General features: G+C 35.4%; 1 protein-coding gene across 8 annotated transcripts in view; it reads right to left on the bottom strand.

Annotated features, from left to right (window-relative positions):
• The window catches only part of PTPRM (protein tyrosine phosphatase receptor type M), a 936,902-nt gene that overhangs the window by 14,342 nt on the left and 897,197 nt on the right, over nt 1-25,363 (bottom strand). For all 8 annotated transcript variants that reach the window (XM_031953603.1, XM_031953648.1, XM_031953697.1 and 5 more), the window contains 8 exons: nt 22,247-22,401; nt 21,998-22,133; nt 20,216-20,365; nt 18,952-19,125; nt 16,535-16,666; nt 6,887-7,012; nt 6,099-6,262; nt 589-724 (listed from right to left, as the gene is read on the bottom strand). In XM_031953603.1, the coding sequence (XP_031809463.1) occupies nt 589-724; nt 6,099-6,262; nt 6,887-7,012; nt 16,535-16,666; nt 18,952-19,125; nt 20,216-20,365; nt 21,998-22,133; nt 22,247-22,401 (1,173 nt within the window). The remainder of the gene's footprint in view (nt 1-588; nt 725-6,098; nt 6,263-6,886; nt 7,013-16,534; nt 16,667-18,951; nt 19,126-20,215; nt 20,366-21,997; nt 22,134-22,246; nt 22,402-25,363) is intronic.

Here is a 25,363-nt window from a genome sequence, read left to right as displayed (position 1 = left end):
AAAAGCTTCTTCCTCTAAGCTGTGTCACTATTCTTGAATCACAGTAGTTGGCACTTCAATAGCTCGGCATAAAAAGAGATTTCATGAAATACTCTAAGAAAATAATTGCACACAATCCTTTGTTTCTCAACTCCTTTAATCCTTCTCTGGGATGTGGCCACCATAATTAAGTGCAATATTCTGGATGTCAAACTAAAACTCACAGCTTTGATAAATATTAGGTGATTAAGCTATTTATAAAATATATAATTTGAAAATCTGGCATTTCATTTGCTACGATTATTTCTTCTGTGCTAGGACTGCTATCTATGTCGATGGCACTGCCAGGAAGGGAAATTAATAAGGATGTTCACTTGTGAGTTTCAAACTATTTCCAAATTTCAAACAAGCTAAGACAAAATCTCCTTGGGAAGAAGCAGATTTTTTTTTAAGAAAAAAAAAAAGAAAAGCCATTACAAGTGAAATGATTACATTATGCTTTTGAAAATGATTCTTCTTTTGTGAATAACTAACTTAAAAGCTTAGAGATCTCAGGGACTGGTGATAATAGAGATTTTCGATTTAACAGTACAGTTAGAAAGTGCCTACCAGAAGGTCCACCATGTTAGGTTTATTGTTCCTCAGGGTCTTCACAGCATGGAAGACGTCAACTGCCCTCCGGTGCCGGAGCATTTCACAAACAATGCTGATTGCACAAAAAGTCCCACTGCGGCCACCTCCATTCCTGGAATAAAGGGAATAAAGTAGCTTGATTACTTTTTGCCCTTACTTTCCCATTTCTTACTAGTGGGCTGGGTAGCCTATGGAAATATTCTGATTCAATCCCTGGTGAACCAATAATTATGACCGCCCCTCGAGCTAGGGTGATCTTTCCACCCAGACCATTACCTCTAATTAGCCATAATAGGGTGAGTTTTCCACAGTATTTGGCACACCTTTGAATGGATATCTGAAAGAGCCTGGGTTCTTGCCCAGTTTTGCATCAGGACCAGGATGCCACGGAACCCAAAGAGTGATTACCAAAAGAAACTAGAGAAATAGAAGCTGGATTTGCTTCTTGTGCCTAAGAGAGCTGATGAATTTGAGACCTTCCTACCTATATATCTGTCCTTTGATTGAATTCTAAAAGCCCATTCATTGCATTCAGAGCACTTTGTGATTTTTAATCTTTGGGTGAGTTTTCTCTGAACATAACCATTAGGTGGAGCTACACTATTCTGAATGGCATACTTTTTACCTTGGAGAGAAGCAAGGATGAGAAATAAGACAGGAAGATTGTTTTTCCCTTTCTTATTTCTCCTAGACACTTCCTTTCTTATCTTTCCAATTTTAGGGAATGCCAATATAAACTGGTTTCTTAACAAGTCAATAAAGAAAAAAAAAATTTTTTTTCATTTCAACTTTTAAAGGTAACAAGTTTAAAATGGCTTGAGGGCCAGATTCAAATATCTTGTTTCTGAAGGTCATACATACATTCATCTACATGTTCTACTTGAAGATCAACATGTAATGGTAGGAAGAGCATAAGACCTGGAATCAAGATACTTTGGTTTGAATCTAGGGAAGATCATTTAACTTTTCTGGGTATCAGATTCCTCTCTGTAAAATTTATAATTGAGCAGGTTGGAATAATGAGGGGGTTCTTAATTTTTTTCAAGGAACTATCCCTTTGGCAGTCTGGTACAGCCAGTACAGAAGTACAGATTACTTCTCAGAAGAATGTTTGTAAATGTATAAGATATAATACACAGGATTACAGAGGAAACTAATTTTATTGAAATTTGGTTATCAAAATATTGACAAACCAAGATTGACCTCTTGAATCTTTCTGTAATGTTCTCCATCCATCCAAGATTAGGAACCTTACCTAGATTACATTATCTGTTAGGTTCTTCCCAGCTGTCCAGAAATATGGATTATTTTTTCATTCTAAACCTTTTTTCTTCTTATTTTTCAATCTTAGCATAAATGATAGATTATTTTTTCTCTAAAATTTGAGTGACCAGTACAGTATGTCATCACTGTTCATCTAAAGTTCAGTTGCTACTTAATGCTTGTGGTAAATTTATAAATAGGATAATAGGATCAAAAGTCAAAAGCTGGCATTATTCAACTTCCTTGAAGCCATGTAGTTCAACTTCCTGATTTTAAAGAAAAAACGGAGGCCCATAGTCAGGAATCTTTTTTTCTGTATTGTATGTTAGTAGGGCTAGTGGCTCCAGCATTCTTAAAGGTTTCTGAGAAGTGCTGGACTTCTCTTGGCTGTTTATGAAGCAAAGGTCAGCTATAAAGGACATTAATTCCTGGGGAGAAATTTCCCTTCTGAGAAGAAGAGAGGATTCAGGAGCTGCTGTTTATTTACACCATTTTTTGGAGTCAATGATGGATTTGCCTTGTAAAAATAGTGAGTTTCTATCTATATGATGGACTGAAGGCACAGGGAAAACTGGGCTCTGTTCAAACATACCTTCTGCCACCAGCCTATCACTAACGTGAAAAACCCTACCCAGAGAATCATCTCTCTAAATTAAGGAATTGTTTGCATTTTAAAAGTAAATATTTCTGGGAAGGGAAATGACTTTAGGACCGTTATCTGATATTAAAATTTAGGGTGGATCAGTTATCAGATCCTTTTCTGCCAGAGGTTCAGCATTTATCTTTCAGGGTTATTGTGGGGATTAAATGAGATAATATTTATAAAATACTTAATGGTACCGGCATATTGTTGTTGTTGAATTGTTCAAGTTGTGTCCTATTCTTCATGACCCTATTTGGGATTTTCTTGGCAAAGATGTTAGAGTGGTTTACCATTTCCTTCTTCAGCTTAATTTATAGATGAAGAAACCGAAGCAAATAGGAGTGAGTGACTTGCTCAGGGTCATATGGCTAGTAGATGTGGAAGGGTCGATTTGAACCCATGAGGGATATTGTCTTGATTCCAGTATGCTATGTAGCTGTCCAGCAGCTAGTAGGCACTAGATAAATGCTTATTTTCTTCCTTCCTTCCTCTCTTTTCCCCTTCATTTCTTAAAGTGTGGTAGGAACAATGCTTATTTTGTGACCTTAAGTAGGAAGCCATGTGGTATCCCTACCTTCCAGGGGATAAAATAATAATGATGATGATGATAATAGTTAACATTTAAACAACACTTACTCTCTGGCAAGCACTGTACTAATTTGGTCTTCATAACAGCTTGTGAAGAGCTGCTATAGAGCTACTATTATTGCCATTTTACAGATAAGGAAACTAAGATAAACAGAGATAATGACTTTTACAGGGTCACACACCTATTCTGCTTGGGGCTGATTTTGAACTCAGGTCTTTTTTGACTATCCACTTTGCCAAATAACCACCTGGGCTACCATGGCAGATGCTGCTCCAAAGCTTCTATTACTCCTTGAGAAATATCTTATGCCCTGGTTGGGAACTGAGAAGTGGCGTTAGAGGAGTAGTATTTTTATCTGAGTCAATATCCTAACTTCAGAAGTTCTTTAACCTCCCTCTTCCAATGCTTTAAAGAGGTGGGTTAACACAGATGTTAGAACACTGGCTTTATTATCAGATTTGTTTCAATTTATTGACCAATTTTGCTGATTTTTTCTATTCTTTTTCTTTAAAAATGTTTTAAATATAATAATAATAATCAGGAGTAGTATTTGTTAGGAAAAAAGCATAGTTAACAATCACTGATCTCAAAGTTAAAGCTAAAATAGATTTAATTAAAAGAGAAAAATAAGGAAACTATATGTCAACCATATAAATCAATATTGTTTTACACTATTTAAAATAAGTAGATAGTATAAGGTTGGAATACTGCTGTGGTATAAGAAATGAGTTGGTGGATTCAGAAAAAATTCATAACACTTGGACTTAAGAAGGATGATACCATCCACTTTCAGAGAAACAGGACAAACAAGCATACAAAAAGGAGAAACAGTACAAACAAGTCTTATACAGATGTATATGAATGTATATGTCTGTACATGTGTATGATTAGAGATAGCTATGCTTTGTATGTGTACATATGTAGATATAAATATATCTGGGTTTAATTATAGCTTTCTGGGAGGAGTGAAAAAAGAATAAAATAAAAAGTATACAGCAGAGAACAAAAGAAAACCTAAAGGAAGCAAAGAAGAGATGGATAGCTCTGAACACAATATTTACTAGGTTTTCTTGAAATGGAAATTTATTTGAATCCTCTCTTCTGTTCTGTTGTGCTTGTGGCATTTTTTTTTCTTTTTCTATTTTGTATTTAAATGTTAAATAAATACAGTTTAAAATGGGTTTTTATACAATATGGCTCTATGGGAGAGGAAAAGGAAAACAGGGGAAATTAAGTGGTTCCAATATAATTAGTTAAAAATACATCATCTTATGGAAAGAGTTTGTTGTGTAGTTTATGGTCCACAAGTTCCCAAGAAAATCTCATGGATAGTATGGATGTGTTATACCTAGTCTATGGAGTCATAAGGAGTCATATACAACTGAAGGACTGAAGCACTGTGGTCCACAAGCGCTTGAATCAGTGGAATGGACAATTAAATGAAAGTAACCCCTTTTGGAATGGAGTGTATATGAACTAACTCTGTATAAGGATGAGAAAAGAAGGGGAAAAAAATCTGGGCACTTTCAGGGACCCTGGGGAGGTTGTGGGAATCTGGGAGTGTTGCGAGGAGGGAGGCTGAGTTTGTTACCTTGTGATTTTACCTAGAGTCAACTCTAACATGAGATCAACTTCATTTATACTTCAGGTCAGTAGGAAGCTTCATTGTATATTCATAACTGCTTTCCATTGAGCAAGAAATGAAAGCTAAAACTATCTGGTTGTTGAACTTTCCACAAATGCTCCAAATGACAGCTGGTTGGCTAGCTACACATTATCTCAAATGAGATAATAAATGGGAAAGGGCTTTGAGAAGTAGACAAAAGCAAGGTGGTTATTATCATTGTTAATACTAATAGTAGCAACAATAATATCCCATCAGCTTTGCAGAGAGCTTTCAAAATGTAGCAGGCAGCAACAATTCCATGCATATTGCTAAGCAGACACTGTGTCCACCCACAATCTGCCCCTTTTATCATGCTACCTTCATATTAGAAGCTGCTGGGCAGAAGAAGAGATAGAGTGCTGGATTTGCAGTCAGGAAGCCCAGGTTCAAGTCCTGTCTCAGACATCTACTAATGGTGTAGCCCCTGGGCAGGTCATTTACCATAGCCACTATCTTCTTTTTGTAATTACTTTCCTGGGCATATAGGCATCAGGAAGAAGCATTTGTGAAGATCAAATGAGATAATATATGTAAAGTGCGCTGCAAATTTTAAAGTTCTCTAGAAATATGTTATTTATTATCATCAGTAGGGTTAAATTATAAATATTTATTATTATTATTATTATTATTAATTATCATCAGGACTAATTATTATCAGTAGGTCTGTCTATATGGCAGACCCTGTCATGATATGGCTTTATTGAAATATAGGTTCTTAATGGAAGTAAAACAAACAAAAAAACAAGAAAGACACAAATAGGAAAGTCTATGTCTTTCAGAACTGCTGTTAAATTTTTCAATGGGTCTTGCCAAATATACCTTCCTTTCTTCTCTCTCCTTTTGTTTCTTCATTCATTTGTTTGATCCTTCTTTCCTTTTATTCTTTTCTTTCCTCTTTCCTTCTTCCCTTTCCACTTTCCTTTCCAATCTCCTTCCCTTCCTTTCTCCTTCTCTCTTTCCTTCCCTTCTCTCCTCCCTCTCAATCTCTATCCTTCTTTCTCTTTCCTCCTTCTTTCCTTCTTTCTCTTCATCCCTTCCTCCCTTCCTTCATCCTTTTCTCCCTCACTTCCTTCTCTCCCTCCTTCCCTCATTTTCTTCCCTCCCTGCCTCCCTCCGTCCCTCCTCTCTTTTCTTCTTTTCCTTTCTCCTTCCCTTCCTTCCTTCCTCTCTCCTCTCTCCCTCCCTTCTTTCTTTCTTTCCTTCCTTCCTTAACTGCTTCCTTTCCTCCCTCCTTCTTTCCTTTCTTCATTCCTTCCCTCCTCTCTTTCCTCCTTTTCCTTTCTCCCTTCCTTTCTTCCATCAAAACCTTTCTTTTCTGTACTTACAAACAATGTACAACTGTCCGTCCTTCACCACCATTATACTCTTCTTGCCATTTTTCCACCTGGCGTATGAGCTTCAAAAAGGAGCGCTTGGACACTGGTGTATCTCTATACATTGGCCACCCCAAAAACTGGAACTGCTGTACCATCCGGTATCCATCTTGAGGCTGTGGAAAATAAGATGACAATCATGGAGAAATAGGCATTCTTTACTTTGAATTCCAATGGGCTGATTTCTCTTATTTGATCTTTTTATCAAAGTGAAACATTATTAAATCAGACATTGCCTATAAATAACCAAGACAGTGTCTACTGGCCTGGAGAGTTATGATTTTTAATCTTCTTGTGTTATAAAGAACCAGGTGCTTTCAATGACAGGCCAGGAAAATAAGAGCGGAACAGAATACTTGCACTCCTGCAAAGACCCAGAGCAAAATGTCAAGGAATAAGGATTTAACATATTGTCCACAAGTCAGAAAAATGGCTTTACTTTAATCACAGGTGAGCTGAAGGAGAAGAATAAGTTATAATCTGAGGATCTGTGCATGAAGGTTGTGAAGTAGATGAGGGGTACTTATCTCTGCATTTCATGTAAGGGGAAAATTGTTTTGTTTACTTATTTGAACCTTGCAAAGATATCAATATTGCATTAATTTTTAATCCTGATTAAACCTTGCTGCAGGTTTCAATCAAATCTTCCTCTGCTTATTAGAAAAAAGCAAAATAGGTTTTTGTCTTCTATACTGACTGAGACCTAAAGTGAAGTAGACCAAACTTGGTGTGATCCTTACCCTGGACGCATTATAAATTCGGAATATTCGACTGATGATGTCCTCTTCTAAATCAGCAGAGACAAATTCTACTTGGATGGGGCCGTGTCTGTGCACTCCATTTTCTGGCCAGTACTGGGGACATAGCTGGATTCAAATGTGAGAAATACAAGGTTAATGAATTACAAGAGAAATTTCACTCTAATGGCTTGGACAAGATTCCCATAGGAGAAGCACTCCTGTTTTTAATCTCTAATGCATCATTTAAATGGAGTTAATTCTCTCTTGCTTGGTTCTAAAAATGGGATTGATTCTCTTTTTCATGTTGCTGACGTGCCACAATCCTTAGAGAACAGTTGGCTTCATACCATGTACATGTAACTTTGGAAGGAATGGTTATTAAATCTCTCTTATCTACTACTCTAATCTCTAGTAAATTCTTTGGATTGGACATTTATTTAGAAGTCAATTTACATCCTTAAATTGTGACGTGTTAACATGAGACATGTTTAGCAGATCGTACTTGGCACCTGGTAAATAATCAATAAATGCTTTTCATTCTTTCATTCCAGGGAGCTAGAATTACTGCTGGGTACAGTAGGCAGAGGTTAGATATTATCTACTGATAAATAGTAGTAGAAATAATAATAATGACAACTAGATAGTTTGGTGCTATCTGAAGTCAGGAGGACTCATCTTCCTGAGTTCAAATTAGCTTTTGACACTTACTAGCTATGTGACTGTGGCCAAGTCACTTAACCCTGTTTGCCTTAGTTTCCCCATTTGTAAAATGAGCTTGAGAAGGAAATGACAAACTATTCTAGTATCTCTGCCAAGAAAACCCCAAATGGCATCACAAGGAGATTCAGATGCAACTGAAATGATTGGACAACAAAAATAAAAATAATAGCTAACATTTATATAGCATTTAACATGTGACAGGTATTGTGCTAAGCAATTTAAAATTTATTAAAGTATAATTATTAAAGTACAACCACACTGAGAAGTTGGTACAATTTCTATTCCCATTTTACGTTTGAGGAAACTAAGATAAACAAGTGAAATGGCTTGCCCAAGGTTACACAGCTAGCAAGTGTCTGAGGCTGAATTTGAAAGCAAATTTTCCTGACTCTAGACTCAGTGCTCAGGCCATTATACTACACAGCAACCCCTATCTAAACTTTGAATCTCCCCTAATAGCTAGCATTATAGAATATCTTTGCAGATTATAATTCAAAGTAATTCTCAGGTCAGGAGATATCCAGGAGACTAGTTATTCTGAGATTATCTGTGGGTTTATATCTATTGTGGGATAAGACTGGCTTGGTTTGAACTTTCAAAATCATCTTGCTATCACTGTAGATCAGGCATGCAATGTATTGTGATGATTTGTGGTTTCCCTGAATCTGCCAAAGACATGATTTACTGGACTCTGTCCTGGGGTGAGATGAGGAAGTTAGAGGAGGTGCTCTGCATACCCAAAACATCTTAAATCTAAGAAAGACACTTGGGTTTTGCCAAGGCAGTGATGGATTTTCCTTATAGTTTTCATTCTGAAAAGATAAGCCATCAAAAGTTTAAAAATGCCTCACACCCACCAAAATAAGATCAAAATGGGTACATATTTGGGCATAAAGGGTGACGCCATAAACAAATTAGGAGAGTGAAGGATATTTTATCTATCAGATCTCTGGGGAAAGGAGAAATTTGTTTATTTATTTATTTTTTATTAAAGCTTTTTATTTTCAAAACATATGCATGGCTAATTCTTCAGTATTAACCCTTGCAAAACCTTCTGTTTCAATTTTTCCCTCTTCTTCCCCACCCTTCCCCTATATGGCAAATAATCCAAAATAAGTTAAATATAATAAAAAATTATGTTAGATTCAATATATGTACATATATTTATACAATTATCTTGCTGTACAAGAAAAATCAAATCAAAAAAGAAAAAAAGGAAAAAATAAAATGAATGCAAGCAAACAACAACAAAAAGAGTGAAAATGCTATGTTGTGATCCACACTTGGTTCCCATCATCCTCTCTCTGAGTGTAGATGGCTCTCTTCATCACAAGATCATTGGAACTGGCCTGAGTTATCTTATTGTTGAAAAGAGCCACATCTATCAGAATTGATCATCGTATAATCTTGATATCTATTTTGTGTTCAATAATGAACTCCAGTTCTTTTTTGCCCACAAATTTGAAGGGAGGGATTTATGACCAAAAAAGAAATAGAGAACATTATGAAAGGCAAAATAGACAATTTTGATCACATTAAATTAAAAAGGCTTTGCACAAATAAAACCAAGAGAAATGATTAAAAGGGAAGGACAAAGCTGGAAAAATATTTTACAGCCAATGTATCTGATAAAGTTCTCATTTCTAAAATATATAATGAACTGTGTCAAATTTATAAGATTACAAGTCAGTCCCCAATTAATAAATGGTTAAAGGATATGAACAGATAATTTTCAGATGAGAAAATTAAAGCCATCTATAATCATGTGAAAAAATGCTCTAAATCACAACTGATTAGAAAAATGCAAATTAAAACAACTCTAAGGTACTCCCTCATACCTCTCAGATTGGTTAAAATGACAGGAAAAGATAATGATAAATGTTGGAGGGGATGTAAGAAAATTGAGACACTAATGCATTGTTGGTGGAGTTGATTTAATCATTCTGGAGAACAATTTGGAACTATGCCCAAAGGGCTGTAAAATTGTGAATACTCTTTGACCCAGCAGTGCCATTACTACGTCTATATCCTAAAAGGGAAAAGGACTCAAATGTGCAATAAATGTTTGTAGCAGCTTTTTTTATGATAGCAAAGAATTGGAAAATGAGTAGTTATCCATCAATTGAAGAACGGCTAATAAGTTGTGGTATATGAACATAATGGAATATTATTTTTCTATAAAAATGATGAATAAACTGATTTTTAGAAAGGCCTCAAAAGATTTACATAAATTGATGCTGAGTGAAACAAGCAGAACCAGGATTATATTGTACCCAATAACAGCAAGATGTGTGAAGATCAACTATGAAAAGCTTGTTTCTTCTCAGTGGTCAGTGATCCAAGGCAATCCCAATAGATTTTAGATAGAAAATGCCATCTGCATCCAGAAAAAGGACTATGGAGACTGACTGTAAATCAACACATGTTATATTAACTTTTTTCTTTTTTTTTCCTTCTCCCATGATTTCCCCTTTTGTTCTGATTTTTCTCTCCCAAATTGATTTATAAAGCAAGGTATATTTAAAATAAATACATAAATAAATCATCCTTTAAAAGGAAAAAAAGATTCTTTTTTCCCTTTTCTTAAAGCTACACCTTTTCTCCCTTGCTTTTTATTCCCCAGTTATATCTAGGTTTATACTTTTTGTCCTTTGAAGTCCAATACCAGGTTGATAAAAGTACTCATCTTTCACTCTGTTATTCAAGATTTTCCATATATGAATCACATGCACATGAAATATGTCAAAAAAGTAAAATTTCATCATTATTGACATTTCCTTTGGCAACACAGGTTAGAACCCCTCAACAGATCCTGAATCTGGGGGTCTGTGAACTTTTTTAAAAAGAAAGAAAAACCTTTTAAGTCAAACTTTTTCTTAAAATTTTTTGACAATTTCAATAGAATTGATTTTTTTCCCCTGTTGTTGCTTTTTTTTTTTTTTTTGGTTCAGTTTTTTCAGTTTTGCTTGTTCAGATTTTTGTTTTTCAGTTATTTCAATCATATCTGACTTTTCGTGACCCCATTTGGGGTTTTCTTGGCAAAGACACTGGAAAGATCTGTCATTTCTTTCTCTAACTCATTTTACAGATAAGGAAATTGAGACAAACAGGGTGAAGAGACTTGCCCAGCACCACCTAGCCAGTAAGCATATGATGCTGCATTTGAATTTGAGTCTTTCCTATCCACTGTGCCACTTAGCTGACTCAATTTCCTCTATAATCCTATTCATTTTTTCCTACATTTAAAATATCTGAAAAAAGATTCATAGTTTTCTGCAGACCAAAAGGATCCATGACAGAAAACCAGGTTAAGAAACCCAATCTACATTTTAGCAAATACTTTTTTATAAATTAGTATGAGCAGAAAAAAATCCTTCACTAGCCTTCTTTACAGCAAAATGTATGCAGTTAAAGTAAATCACTTCTACTTTTATACTCATCAACTATCCCAGGATCACTGATTAAGAAATATAAGGGATCTAGGGGAGAGCATGAAAGGGCCAACCCCTTCATTTCACAGGTGAGAAAAGCGAGACTTAAGAGATTGTGATTTATTCAAAATCACAGAACTAGTGAGTGATTAGGCAGAATTCTAATCTTGATTTAAGATATAAAATAATTCCTTTCTGCCATATCCTGTTGCAATCTTCAAAGACCATTCCCCACTCTAGATCTGATATTTGGGTTTTTGCTTATTCATATCTATGTATCTTCTCCCCCCCCCTCCCCCTATCTAACCCCCACTGAGCTATTACTCTTAACTAATCTTTGGAGAAGAGAGGTCTGGTTTAGGCTAGATCTCCAGCACTCTCCTATGCAAAACCTTTATCCTTATAGCCATCTACTAAGACAATTAATACACCCAGTTTCCTGAGGGCAACTCTAAAGACCAAGCAGGTCATTGTTCAGACCTGATCAAAGGTAATTCTGCAAGCCTCTGAGTTCTTTCTGCATAACCACATCTTGGATTTCTGGTATCAGGTTCCTTTTACTTCTTTTCTCCATATATTCTCTCCATCTTTCCTTTTTTTTTTTTTTTTCGTGAGCATTTTTTAGCCCTCTACAGCTCTGCCCTCCCAATTGGGCCACTATATCTCTTAACAGTATTTCTATCTAGGGATCCCCAAAATACATTTGCATGCTAATAGAAGTTCCTATCTAGCATTGGGGAATTCCCCTTGCCTTCAATTGCAATATTTAAAAGACTTAAGAGACCCACACATATCTTTTAACAACAAAGCCTCTCTACTCCTGGTAGGGATAGCACCATAACTGATGATTATTTGGGGGAAGGATTTTTTTAACCAGGTTCAGAAGTAAGCAGTTCAGAAATAAAAATCAGCAAACTGATTTTTGGACACTTTTATGAGCAGAGCATTATCTTCTTAAATTAATATCTGTGCAATTATAGTAGTACAGCAGTACATGCCCACTGATGTTGAAGAAAGGACTCCAAAACTCTCTAAAACTCCTTGAAGGAGTCTCCTTGAACCCTGTGTCTGTGAGACCCTGCCCAAGGGAAACAAGAGAAACAGCTTCATTCTTTTATCTTGGGGGGACTAGTTGAAGCATTCAATTCCAAGATTTTGTACCCCTATTGCTGACTCAATCACTTCCAGTAAGTGATCTCATTTAGGCCTGGGGGCAATGACAGCACTGAGGAAATCTCATTCATTTGAAACTTCTGTCTCAGATTTTCTTATAAAAACTGCAACTTGGAACTCACTTCTTTGCAGAAGTCCTACCATGCCATGCTATGCCATGCTATGCCAAGGAAACCTCTACCCACTGGAATAAGATTCTCTTCCAGCGCTACCCTCTTTTTATCTCCCTCACCTATTTCCCTAATAAAACTTTATGCCTCTCTGTTGGGATTTCTCTAAACTTTATCTCTCTGCCAGGACTCCTCCACTACTTTATTTCCCAATGCCTATAATAAACCTCTTTTATCAATCTAGATTTTTGGGTTTGTAAATTCCTTTGCAGAGAATCTCTGCATCACCAGAAGGGGGGTTCCCCAAAACTCCCTGTCCTTATCCCAAATACCAAGGGGGTGTAGGGGAACCAAACCTCTTCATTTGGTTCTCTGAACCCCAAATCTTATCATTTAATTCCCTGACTACTAGGAACCCTAATCTCATTTTGGTTCCTTAAATCTAGACCTCATCATTTGGTTCCCTTACAGAAGGGAACCCCAAAACCTAAACCTCACCACTGTCACCTGGAACTAGCTTTAAATTGAAAACACAATTTTAAAAGTTTGAAACACTAAGCTCTGAGATTAGAGATATAGTCTATTTCATTTGCCTAAATCTAAAGCATTGATGAATTCAGTATGGAGTTGCATTGTGTGAGGAAATTTAGGAGGTTTTTCAAAGGCTCCAATAATAGATGAAATTCAAAGAGTCAGTGGAAGGAAAGGGGAAAGATTAAATAAGTATTTACTAAACAACTAGCATATGCCACATACTAGGCCTAGGCCAGGTGCTTTAAAAATAATGCCTCCTTTTATCTTTACAAAAATCCTAGGACGTAGGCAATATTATTATCTCCATTTTACAGTTGAATAAACTGAGGCAAACAGAAGTGAAGTAACTTGCCCAGATAAGATAATAAGTATTTCAGGCTGGATTTAAACTTAAGACTTCCTGACTCTATGGTCATATAACTGCTGCTGACCAAGAAACGCACCAATATAGGGTCCCAGCAACCTCCCTTGCAAGGGAAACATGAATATATGTTGCTTGAAATTCTCAGATGATTATGAATCTCAATATCTGAATTTTAAAATAAAACATGTCAATAACTCTTCTAGGGCTTTCATTAATCTTTATTTTTCTGATAATATTGAAGCAATTCTTTTGAGGTATGAAGATAGGGAGGGTAAATCTTAAAAGCCTTATTTTTATAGTGTGTGTCTGTGGCAGCTGGTGTTGATACAAAGAATGTTAAATAGTCTCAGGTAAAACATGTTTAACAAACAATGAAGGACTTCATACTTTTACAGAACGAGCCAATTGAATCTTTAAGATGGATGCCATTTATCACAAGGTCTTGACAATTTTTCTTCAGATTAAACAATGTCAGTTTTAATCTCATATATGCAAAAATGGATCAGGCGGCACTTATCTATTATTATAGTCAAAGTGATGTGGTTAGTGGCAGAAAAAGAAAGCCTTAGATTTTCTGATTAAGAATGAAAATGAAAAACACTTTTTTTGTTGTTCTTATAACTTATGCGTTGCCTCAGTTTACAATTACAAAAAACATATTTACTTATTTTAAAACATTATTTCCATCCATTTGTAAAGCTGCCACATAAAAAGTGACCATGCTAGTATTTATTTTCTTTTTTTTTTGATACCCCAGGATACCAACTTGTCAAATTAATAGGTATCATGATGGGATATTTAGACAATGATAAAAACCTGTACTATGCACATTTGAGTTGCTGTGGCTGGTTTTTGGTTGATGGGGCTGGATTTTATTTTCACTTGCTCTCTCAGTTCAACTTCCTAATCAAAATCCTGCCTTTTACTTATAGTGAAGAAATATGAATTTTCTAAACCAGGGTTTGGCTCTTGACATACTGCATTCCATACTTTGCTCAAGTAAACTGTGTAGAAAATGGCTTTAATGGTGCATAACACTTCCATGCACTGGACCTATAAATACTTAAAGGAGTCAAGAGCTATTCTTGTACAATTGTAACAGCTTTTAAGTTCAAATGCTCTATTTAGCGTTTCCTAAAAGACTGACTCCCCAGAGTCTCTTTTCCTACACTCTGAAAATCACCTCTGTGTCCTGAATACAAGTTTGAAGTTCTTTTCTCTTTCCCTTCCATTCATTGAGTAGGTGATGAGTATTATGGGCTCAGACATTTAGTGCTTATGATGAATACCTAGAATCCAGTTAGTTGTTCAAAAGAGCATGTCAAAGACTCATCTTTTTTAAAATTGATTTGGATAGAAAGCAATGTTTTAGTATACTTTAGGATTTATGGTAGTCAAAAAAAGGGAAGCATTTATCTAAATAAATAGCATTGATATCGCCTTTGCAGGTAGTTGGACAATAAAACACTCATGTTTTCTCACTTGCTTCTTTAGAACTGTGAGATAGAAGATGCCAGGATTATAATCACAGAATCCCTCAATGAATGAGGAAAATGAGGATCAAAGAAATGGTTTTCCAAGGTCAACCACCTTGAAGCTTTACTAGATTCTTGAGCCTGGGTTTGGGGACATGATGATCTTTCCATTTATATGCTGCTTTTATATTTATATTTGTATATAGCATTTATATATTGCTTTATAATATACTTTATATCTACTCTCTAATTTGATTGGTTAATTTCTCTTAAAACCTTCACTTTTAAGATAGCTTCAGGCCAGCCATGTTCGTTTCCTTATTTCTCTTTGATGTCGGCTCTTAATTCTTTAGACTTCTTCTTCCAACATAGCCCTTTAGGATCACCCCATCCCCTCTCATATTTCTCTTATATTGTCTTTATTTATAAGGATACAAGCTCTTTGAGGGTCAGACTGTCTTTCTTTGGTGCTTGTTGATAACAGTCCTTCAATACAGATTGCACAAGTATTATTATTCCCATTTTACAGATAGGCAAAGGAAGGCTCTGAGAAATTAGTGACTTGTCTAAGATCATAAATAAATAAGTAAAACAAATATGCCCCTATGTGTGACTATTACTAGGGGTAGAGGAGTGAGTGAGAGGGAAGAAGGGGGGAAAGTTTTCAGAGTTAGGGCAATTTAATCCAAAGAATTGAGCTGGGAAATTAGGACTGTGGGTTCTCCCTTCAGAGGTTACTCTGGACAAATCCTTTAATCCTTTTTAGCTTTAGCAACTGACTGCCTTTACAAATGGGGGAAATCTACCCTGCTGAGAGAATCAATGGGAGAGAGATTGTAAAATATTTAAGCTTCTTAAGCAAAAAGAACTATACAAGTACAAGGATTATTGTTAAAGTTTCATTAACTAGCTTTCACGACAGAGTCTTTAAAATGTAACATAATGGGAACATTTGGAGAATTGACTTTAATGTCCTTGTGAAGTGACAGATAGAAATCCACCAAATCAAGATGAGAGGAAGGGAAAACCTTTTTCAGCTTGTCCTACTTATATGAGCTATCCCACAACTAGGATCATGGATAATCAATAGTTTGGAGCCAGAAGAAATGCTAAAGGTCTTCTATCCAAATTCCTCATTTTAAAGAGAGAGAAACTGAGGCTTAGGGAGGTGACTTGCCTAAGACCATACAGGTAATAAAGGACAGAGAAAGGCTTTCAAATCAGATCCTTTGATTACAAATCCAGGTATATATGTCCCCAAAAGTAGCGTGGCATCTCAGTTTAGGAATTACAATATTCCTTCATTTCCTTCACTGACCTCTTCTATCTTGGTAGTCTCACTTATTTCCACATGCAAATCTCAGATAACTATATTGGGTACTGATCCTTGTTAAAATAAGAAAAATATTAAAATCTAGGAAGAGGCAAAGAACCACATAATTTTTTTTTGTTTTAAATTACTGCTACTTTACATAATTTCCAATTTGTCTTACTTTGTTCCTTTAATTCCTGGCTCCCCATGTTTTAGTCATCCACAACGTCCTACTTTCTGACATATACATCCCCAGAAGGCTTGTTTCATATTCCTGGCTTCTGACCCGTCTTTCCCTACTTTCATTTTGCCTTGCCTAATCTGCTTTTAATTTGTTTGCTTTTTCATATCTGATGCCTGCCTGATTCTTAATATTATTCCTCCGTTTCAATGGTCCCAGATCCTCGAACTCCTGGCCTGATGCTTACTACCCATGCTATCCTATAATACTTCAAATATGATCAATAAACAAATGCAGTTCTTGCTGTCAATGTTCCTGGACTCAGTGAAAATGGTTACTGAAACTTACCTGGGCTGGATCTACATCATTTAGCATGACTACAGATGTACAGTGGTAGTCTAAGACCAATCTCCAGAAGTCTTTGACTGTGTTTGGCAAAGGATGCTGGGTGACTATAAAAGCTGAAGGCTGTTTATAGCTCTGCAAAAAGCAAACAGAGAAAAAGCCCAAGTCAATAAACTTTGAAAAATGTGAAAGAAAGAGGTTGATCCATTTAGTCTTGTACTTGTAAATATACTATAGCCTTACCTATAGCACATTTGATAACAGAAATAGGGGTAGAAAATATTCCCTACATTTAATACTTAATGAATCACATCGCCAAGGTCAATTTCAAAGTATAGTATTTTTAGGCCTTGATTTCTCTCTCTGAAAATTCACAATAATAAACTTTTTTCTCAATAAAAGAGTAGGAGATTTAAGCAATTAGAAACTCTTAGATACTTATTCATTTATCCAATAAATATATAACCATAGATTTAAAGCTAGAAGAGACCTTATAAGTCATTATGTCCAAATTCCTCCTCTTACAAAAAGGAATACTGAGACACATATAATACTGAAAGCTAATATTGACATAGAGCTTTAAAGTTTGCAAAGCAGTTTAACAATATTATCTTGTTTGATCCTCACAACAACCCTAGAAGATAGATGCTATTATTTTCTCCATTTTACAGATGAGAAAATTAAGGCACATTGTGGGTTAGTGACTTGTCTACAGACACTACTTGGGTGACTTGTTTACTGTCACGCAGGCATTAAGAGTTTGAGACCAAATTTGAATTCAGGTCTCTTGACTTCAAATACAACATTTTATCTCCCTAGCTGCATAGAAAAATAAGGGAAAGGGGGGAGGGCACAAGCATTTATTAAGCACTTACTATGGGCCAGGCACTGTGCTAAGCACTTGACAAATATCTCATTTGATTCTCACAAGAACTGTCTCTCTCTTTCACTAAGACTATAAGTCCTTCAAGGGCAAGAACTATGTTGCTTTTTGTTTTTGTATGCCCAAAGCCTAGCATAATGTAGGCATTTTATAAAATAAAAATATATATATATATGTGTGTGTGTGTGTGTGTGTCAGACATACAAATAAAATATGAATTCAGGAGAGGGAGAGATCCATTCTGCTTGCAGGGAGTCAGGGTAGCCTTTGTATAAGAAATAGGATTAGACTCAAGTCTTTAAAAAGGTATAAGGGGGAGATGGAAAATAAACGCTCAATTAATGCCAGTGACATCAAAAGCAAAGGAACAGAGTCAGTAAAGTCCTGGATGAGTTTGGGAGACAGCAAGAAGAACATTTTGGCTGGAGTATAGAGTACTCAAAGATGAATTAAGATAAGGCTGCAAAGGTCAGAGGAAATCAGACTATACAGGACCTTAAATGGCAAACTAATTAACTAGTTTGGATTGTAAATGAGGGAAATCTTTGAGTAATAGAATGATTAGAGTGATATGACAATAAATAGACTGATAAGAGCTATGTATTTAAAAGATTTAATCTGACAGTGGCATACAGTAGGAATTGAAGAGAGAAACCAAGGGAAGAAAATCGAAAAGAAGGTGATTTAATTTGGCCATTACTGCAGGTGAAAGGTGATAATGCTCTTATTTAAAAAAGCCAACATTCAGAGTACCTACAATGAATCATTTTAATACACACTTTTCAACTTTACCTTTGTTTTTTAAAATAAAAACGCATAGTTAAAATATAATCAGTGCTCTAAAAATCTGTTTTCTTGTCATTTGTATGTGTGAGAGTTTTAGTTACTCCAGCTATAAAATGTTACAGATGCTCTTTATAGCTCTGGAGAGCTGAAAGCAAGTTTAAGTGCCCTTTTTTACTGATATCATACCAAAAGTATTAAAATTGCTATAACGGCACTAAAAATAATTATTCATTCACTTTTTCATCACTGAACAGCAAATGTTCATTCAGTTAGAAGTAAACAGACTGACAGGAAATAATGGGTTGTGTATTATACTGACAAGCCATCTCCATATCCCTGACACCCAAAGCCAGTTAATTACTGCCCAAATTAAAGGAAAAGGAACTAGAATAATCCTGCAAACCATATTATTCCATTTTGCACCTTTGTGATTTAAAAGGTATCTATTTATTACTTTTAGGATGGATAGTTAAAAATTTAAGTGTGAGAAAAGTAGCTTAGACATATTTCATTTATCAGCCCTCTGGACTGGCTGTCTCTGAGGGACTGGGCAACCTTGGCCTTGACATAACTGATAAGTGACTTCTTGAATTCATCAGAAAAAAATATTTTGTGTCTTCAGGGAAGAAAATAGAACAAATGAACAGGATGAGAGAAAAATTCTTTGAAATCTTGTTCTTGTAGCTCCTAGTTTGGAAAAGGTTTATTCTTTTTCTTTCTTTCTTCCTTACTACAGATAAGACTGACTTACATCCATCAGAGCTGCGTTGATGTAGTTGCTGCTCTCTCCATCAATTGTGATAAGGAAGGGCAGGCATCGATCTGGGGGTAGGATATCCATGCATCGGTTTTTTTCATGGTTTCGGGGTAGAAGAGCTATGCTACAATCTTCCACACGTAAAGTTGGAGTCACCATGTTTAGAGTCTATATTATCAAAGAAAAAGTCATTTAGGAAAACAGTTGCATAATGGATTAAAACTGCTTTGATATTACAATAAGTCGAAAATAAAGCTAATATACTCATATTATATATACATATTTTATATATTTGTAATTTTATACACATGCACATATATATAACACATAAAATGTATATACACATATGAATATTTTATTTGAAAAACATTTTATCAAATAAGAGTTTTGGTTTTTGTCAATTCAGTTGTTTTGTAGTTAGAGAGAAAGGAAGGTTAGGGATAAAGTTGACAAGAAGGAAAAGAAAAGGAAGAAAAAAGGTCACAAGGCATTTAAAAGCACTTACAAATTTTAAAAGCATTTAAAAGAAAATTCATAGAAGGGAACATTAAGAAATTTAGAGGGAAACACAGACAAACAGTTGAGCTTTGAAAGTAGCATATTAAATTAATTATATCCTTTAAAAAAGAGCAAACTGTATAACAGACATGCAAAATCTTTTTCTGATTTGCTTTGTGAATGGAATTTTTTTTGATATGTGTTGAACACAGAATTTTAAAAACAAAATTAAAAAAACAAAAAAAATTAATGACTGGAAAACATTTTTGAAACACTTACTAAGCACTGGATATATAAAGATAAAAATGAGGGCAATATAGATGAATAAGTATCTAGGATCAAACTTTTCTTTTTAATGCTCTCCGTGTTTCTTAAATTTCCTTGATAATGCACAGTGATATCAGAAATGGGGGCCAGTTTAGGTCACTGTGGTAGATCCTGACTTCACTCAGTTTAAAGGGGGGCTAGGGTTGGACAGATGACCAGTAATTTAGGGTCTGGGGAACACAGTTTGCCTAAAGATTCAAGTATACTTAGACAGGGCTCTGTCTGATAAGAGGAAGATAACGTGATAAGAAATTAAGAACCTAACCTGTGATATCGTTACTATCACGGACTGTCAAGGATATGGCATCGCCCTCACCTCACCAAGAGACTCCAATGCACAACTTTTTCCTTCCAGGAGGAAAATTGGTTTTCTTGGTCAAGTGGACTAAGAACTAAAGGTGGATGGGAATTCTCTAAAACTTATGTTGCTTACCCGGAATTCTTCCTTGATCTGGCTTGAGTTTGTCTGAGGGTCCAGCTTGTTCATGTCATAGTATAAAGATCTAACCTGAGAAGCTGGGACAGATGTATCTCCACAAAGACAGGCTTCCAGGATGGCATCATGGATAAATACATATTGTTCCTGATAGAGAGGATTAAATCAGATAATCAATAATGGAGGAAGGGAAAAAATGATGCAATATAGCTAAAGAAGAAAGAAAAGATAGTATCTTCAAAACAGCAATATAAACAATGGATTTTTAGAAGACAAAGAGAAACACTATTTAAAAAGGTATTCTAAACTTGGGGTTCATGAACTTAAAACAACCCAGAACTTTGAAAACTATTTCAATGTAATTGTATTTGGGTTTTTATTTTATTTTATTTTTTTGGCGATCCTATATATTTTATCTGATGAATTTGAAAGGTTTCAATTTTTTTAACATATTATAACAATCATCTGTAAATATCATTTAATGTGATGATGATCCTTAAGTGAATATTAAAGCAGGTGGGATGGGACCTTTACTAGGAAGAACCTTGTGTATGAACTTATGGACTTAAAATTATTGATATGCTCATTCTTTAAAAATATTCTACATTTTGGACTTCATTGATTTGACTTTAATTTATCCAAATTAATGCTTTGCTGCATTGACTTTTAGGATAGTTTCCTATTACTCTTTAAAAGTCCCTGAAAATAAATAGGACTTCTCACTTTCCAAATTTTTTGTATCTACTATATGACTCTTAACTTCTAAAAAGTATAATCATCACTCTAAAAAACAGGCTAGAAAAAGTAGTATTTAAAATCTCTGCCAAGTGTCCTTTATGTTAGTTTCACAAGGAAATTTGGATTTCCTTGCAATCAATGCAACTCAAAGCCATTTCAGAGGGTAATTTCCAGGTGTCCTGACACAGAGTTAATAAGACAAAATGATTAATGTAAATTTGCATTTGTTAGGGGATATGAGCTGAGTTCTTTATCTCCAAAATGTAAGTGCCCTAGGCACCTTGCATTTAATTTTATAGCCAAGCAAGCTTGGATGACCTCCACAAACCAGATATATTCCTATGCCAGGCCAGGAAGTATCGTTTTAGGAATGACAGGTCTTTGCTGTTCCCTGTAAGCCTTGGAAAAAGAACATAAAGTATGGGCTTCCTCTAGAAGCTACTGGACACATGCCCAATTGTGTGAGTCAGTCTACCCCTAGTTACAATCTATTTTAAAAGTAATAATGGAAATGGATTGTATTATGTGCTTATATAGTGATACCTATTTCCTTGACACAAAAGCCACATGAAAAAAATAATGAGCTAGCATTTATATATTGCTATAAGGTTTGTAAAATCCTTTAAAAATATTATCTTATTTTATTCTTATAAAAGCCCTGAGAGACAGATGCTTTTATCATCATTTTGCAGATGAGGAAAATGAGGCAAATAGAGGCCAGATAGCTAGCTCAGAGTTACATTATTAAGTAATGGAGGAGGCTAGGTCTTCCTTACTCCCCATCCACTGCACCACTTAGATATGACATAAAATAATATTAGATTCTTCTCTGTGGTCATGAACCTTTATTCCCAGGTATCTATATTTGCTTGCTCTCTTTTTAATGTTTGCAAAGAAAAAAAAATGGGCTTGTATCATTTTACCCCATAGAGACTTGGAAGAAGAGCAGCAGTTATGGTTGGTTTTTGTTATTAATTTCTTGAATTTCTGCTTTGAGGGTGTATGCAGTACACATAAAGAGGAGATGATAATTTACCATACCTCTGTTTGCACCATGTTGACTCTCCGAGACCGTAGCTCTCTGACACAGTTATAAATGTCTACTACACCTTCCCTTTCTGCCATGTCTAGCATGATATCAATGACAATGAAACAGCCAGTCCTACCAGCACCAGCGCTGAAAAAACAGCAAAGAGCCTATTAGTATGTGAAAAAGAGGCCATCATGTTTTCTGTAAAACAAAACATCAAAAAATCCCCAACCCATTATTACCAAGAAATTTAAACTTACCTGCAGTGGACGACCAATGGGCCTGCATTAGGAGGACTCTTGGACTTAACCTGTCGAACAAACCCCAGCAATCCTGTGGCATGGTATGGCACCCCATGATCTGGCCATCCTGTGAAGTGAAACTGTCTAATTTCTCGGATTTCATGAACTCCTCTCTGTCATCAGTTTGATAGTTTTGAAAGGTAAAAGAAAGGGGAAATGGTAGTAAGTAAAAATAAACAAACAAGCAAATAAACACAGGAATTTTAAAGTTGCCTGAATTGTCAAGTTATTGATCAAGTGATAGAACTGCTGGAGAACTAATAAATGTGAGGGAAAGAAATTGATTCTTACTTTTATTATTAATTGGAAAATTTATTGTAATATGTTTGCAAATGTCTTGAGGAAGGTGGGGTATTTGGAGAATATCAACTTACATATTCAATTTAAATACTGAGATGGATTTCCTTCCCCTTTCTGGGTGGTGGTGGTGGCAGTAGTAGTAGTAGCAACAGTAGTAGTAGTAGCCACCACTTTCCTAATAAGAATCATTTACTTTTTCTTTTCAGGTTACTCTGTGAATTTAGCAGTCAAGTGAGAAATAGACCCAAGTATCACAGGCACAGGCAGTAGAATAGAAGGCAGTGTTATACTATAGATAAAATGTTTGAAACATAACAAAGTTCCCCATGAGAGGCACACAGAAGCTGGATGACTACTTTTGGAGAAGATGTAGAGAAATTTTCCATTAGGTAAGGATGAGATAGATGATCTTGCCAGCTTCTTCCAACTTTATGATTTTATAAAAGAGGCAACTTGAAGGACATCTATGTTCTTATCATTGGACTGAAACCTTCTTGAAGATAAGACTGTTGTTTTCTAATTTTTTTTAAGATTATTTATTGCCTTGTATCATGGCATCTAATTGAGAGTTGTGTGAGAAGAGTGAACAAGTGCTCACTGAATGAACCAAGAGTATTAGCCAGAAAACTAGACAATAGCTTTCCATTAGGCTGTAACGTAGTGTCTCAGGTTTCTCTTTTTAATAAAGGCAAAACTTTAGGTATGTGTGGAGGGAATCACACATGTCTCAGAAGAAAACAAAAGCCTAAAAAGTACCAGCTATTCTGATGGAGTTCAGGCAGACTAGTGAGCTAAAAGAAGCTTGGCCTTGGAACTAAAGAGAAGGCACAAGCTCTATGAATAGAAGACTCTTCTTTTGTTTCAAGAACAATAGAGTTTATTTATGCATACATATATCTCACTCACACACTACAGAGTATATAAGTCAAGGTTAAATAGTATAAAACAAAAAAACCATTAAATTTCTCACTACTTTTGATGGGCAAACTTAATACCAGAATAGACACTATATAAAAATTGGGGGCAGTTTTTCCTTTTACCAGATGTTTTTTGAAAAATTCATTTTATTGATATCCTTTATTTTTATAATGTCTAAATTTCCCTCTATGTGTCTCTTTCCTCCTCTTCCTATAGATCCTTGTAACACCTTTTTAAGAAAAAGAAAAGGATAAGGAATAAAATCAATTGATACATCAAAAAAAATTGATGATATTTGCTGTATTCCATCCCTGTGACTCCCTATTCCTCTTCTGTCTTCCACTTTCCCCTTAGAAGATAAAGCTTTAAAAGCAATATGACCAAATAATGTTCTTTTCTCCCAAGAGAGCAGAGGGGAGTTTAAATAGACAAAAACAACTAGAAGAACTGATTCATGAGCATATTACCTGATATCAAACTTTGTAGGAGCATCTTTATTTATTTTACTCAAGACTAATATATTCTAAAAATGACTTAGATCTACTATCCTGGATTATCATTGTTTATGAAAACTCTACTCTCTTTGCCCTGTTATCTGTCATTATAAACAATCAGATATAGCTTAGATATTAGTGATGGGATGCCTTTTGTTTTGCTTCTGTTTTGCTTTGGAATCACAGGTGCCACTTTACTATGGCCATCATAGATAATTTAAGAATTGGAGGCATCTAAGAAGCTGATTGGTACATGTATCCTATTTTTTTTGTACGCTTTTATCATTGGAATTTTACTTGGTATCACAAAACCATCCTGAATTTCTTACCCTAGAATATTGACAAGGACTGACTCAGTGGTATATACACAAACTCCTATTTTTTCCTTCCTGCTGAATTTTCCAACAGTTAATCTCAATGAGTATTATACTTTATACTGAAAAGAGAAATTCACAAGAGCCATGTTCTTTGGAAGATTGGATAGAAAAAGAATAATTTCAGTTTGAGACATTTGCTGAGTATGTTATTATGATTCACTGAAGATGAATGTCTTGATTCTCAGTGAAAATATTGTTTTTTTAAAAAAGTTTTTAAGAGACATTTACTGAAAAGAGTTTTTAAGAGGCTGAAGCCATATACCAATGTCTCAACAAGGTATGTAGGTAACACTGTAGTGGGTAAGTTATGAAAGTTTTACCTAATTGAAAATGTTTCAGTGTAAATCCATTATATTCCCATATTTCTTGTTAAGGGCCAGTCTACCTTAGTTCTGTAAATCTGTTCAAGTACTTAAGTGGAAAAGGAAAGAGATTTGGGAGACAGACTGTAAAAATACTATCTTTGCCCTTGGCCACCACCCAAGACTGTGGGAGTAATAATTGCCCCCCTCCCAAACTGATACAATACCATGTTGGCAGAGCAGAAACCTCAGGAAAGAGAAACTGGCCACTGTGGTCAGAAACCCAGGAATATTGGGAGACCATAGATACTTTAGCCACTGGAGAAGGAAGTAAGGCAAAGCTAGTATGGTGGAAGTGAGAAGAAAAATCCCTGCTGTCTGGCAACTTTCTATTTTACTACATTATTCTTGCTAAGTGCTAAACTTACTGTTAGTACTCTTTACCCCAAGGATTTAAAACCATTTTTTGTGTCATGGATGTCTTTGGGAGTCTAGTAAAACCTATGGAACCATTCTCAGAATATTATCGACTGGAAGATAACAATAACAACCAAAAAATGGCCACTGGGCTCTTCCACTCTGTATAGAACAGATGGCCAGTGAAAAGCCTTGCTCTTTTAGGAACAGTAAGATCCGGCTACTATTTCCTGAGCAGATGGGCTTCAGTGGGACTACTCAGTTTTC

The sequence above is a fragment of the Sarcophilus harrisii genome, chromosome 1 (assembly GCF_902635505.1).
Source record: "Sarcophilus harrisii chromosome 1, mSarHar1.11, whole genome shotgun sequence".
Lineage (NCBI taxonomy): Eukaryota > Metazoa > Chordata > Mammalia > Dasyuromorphia > Dasyuridae > Sarcophilus > Sarcophilus harrisii.
Note: the sequence above shows the minus strand (reverse complement) of the source record. Positions and strands in the feature narration are given on the sequence as shown.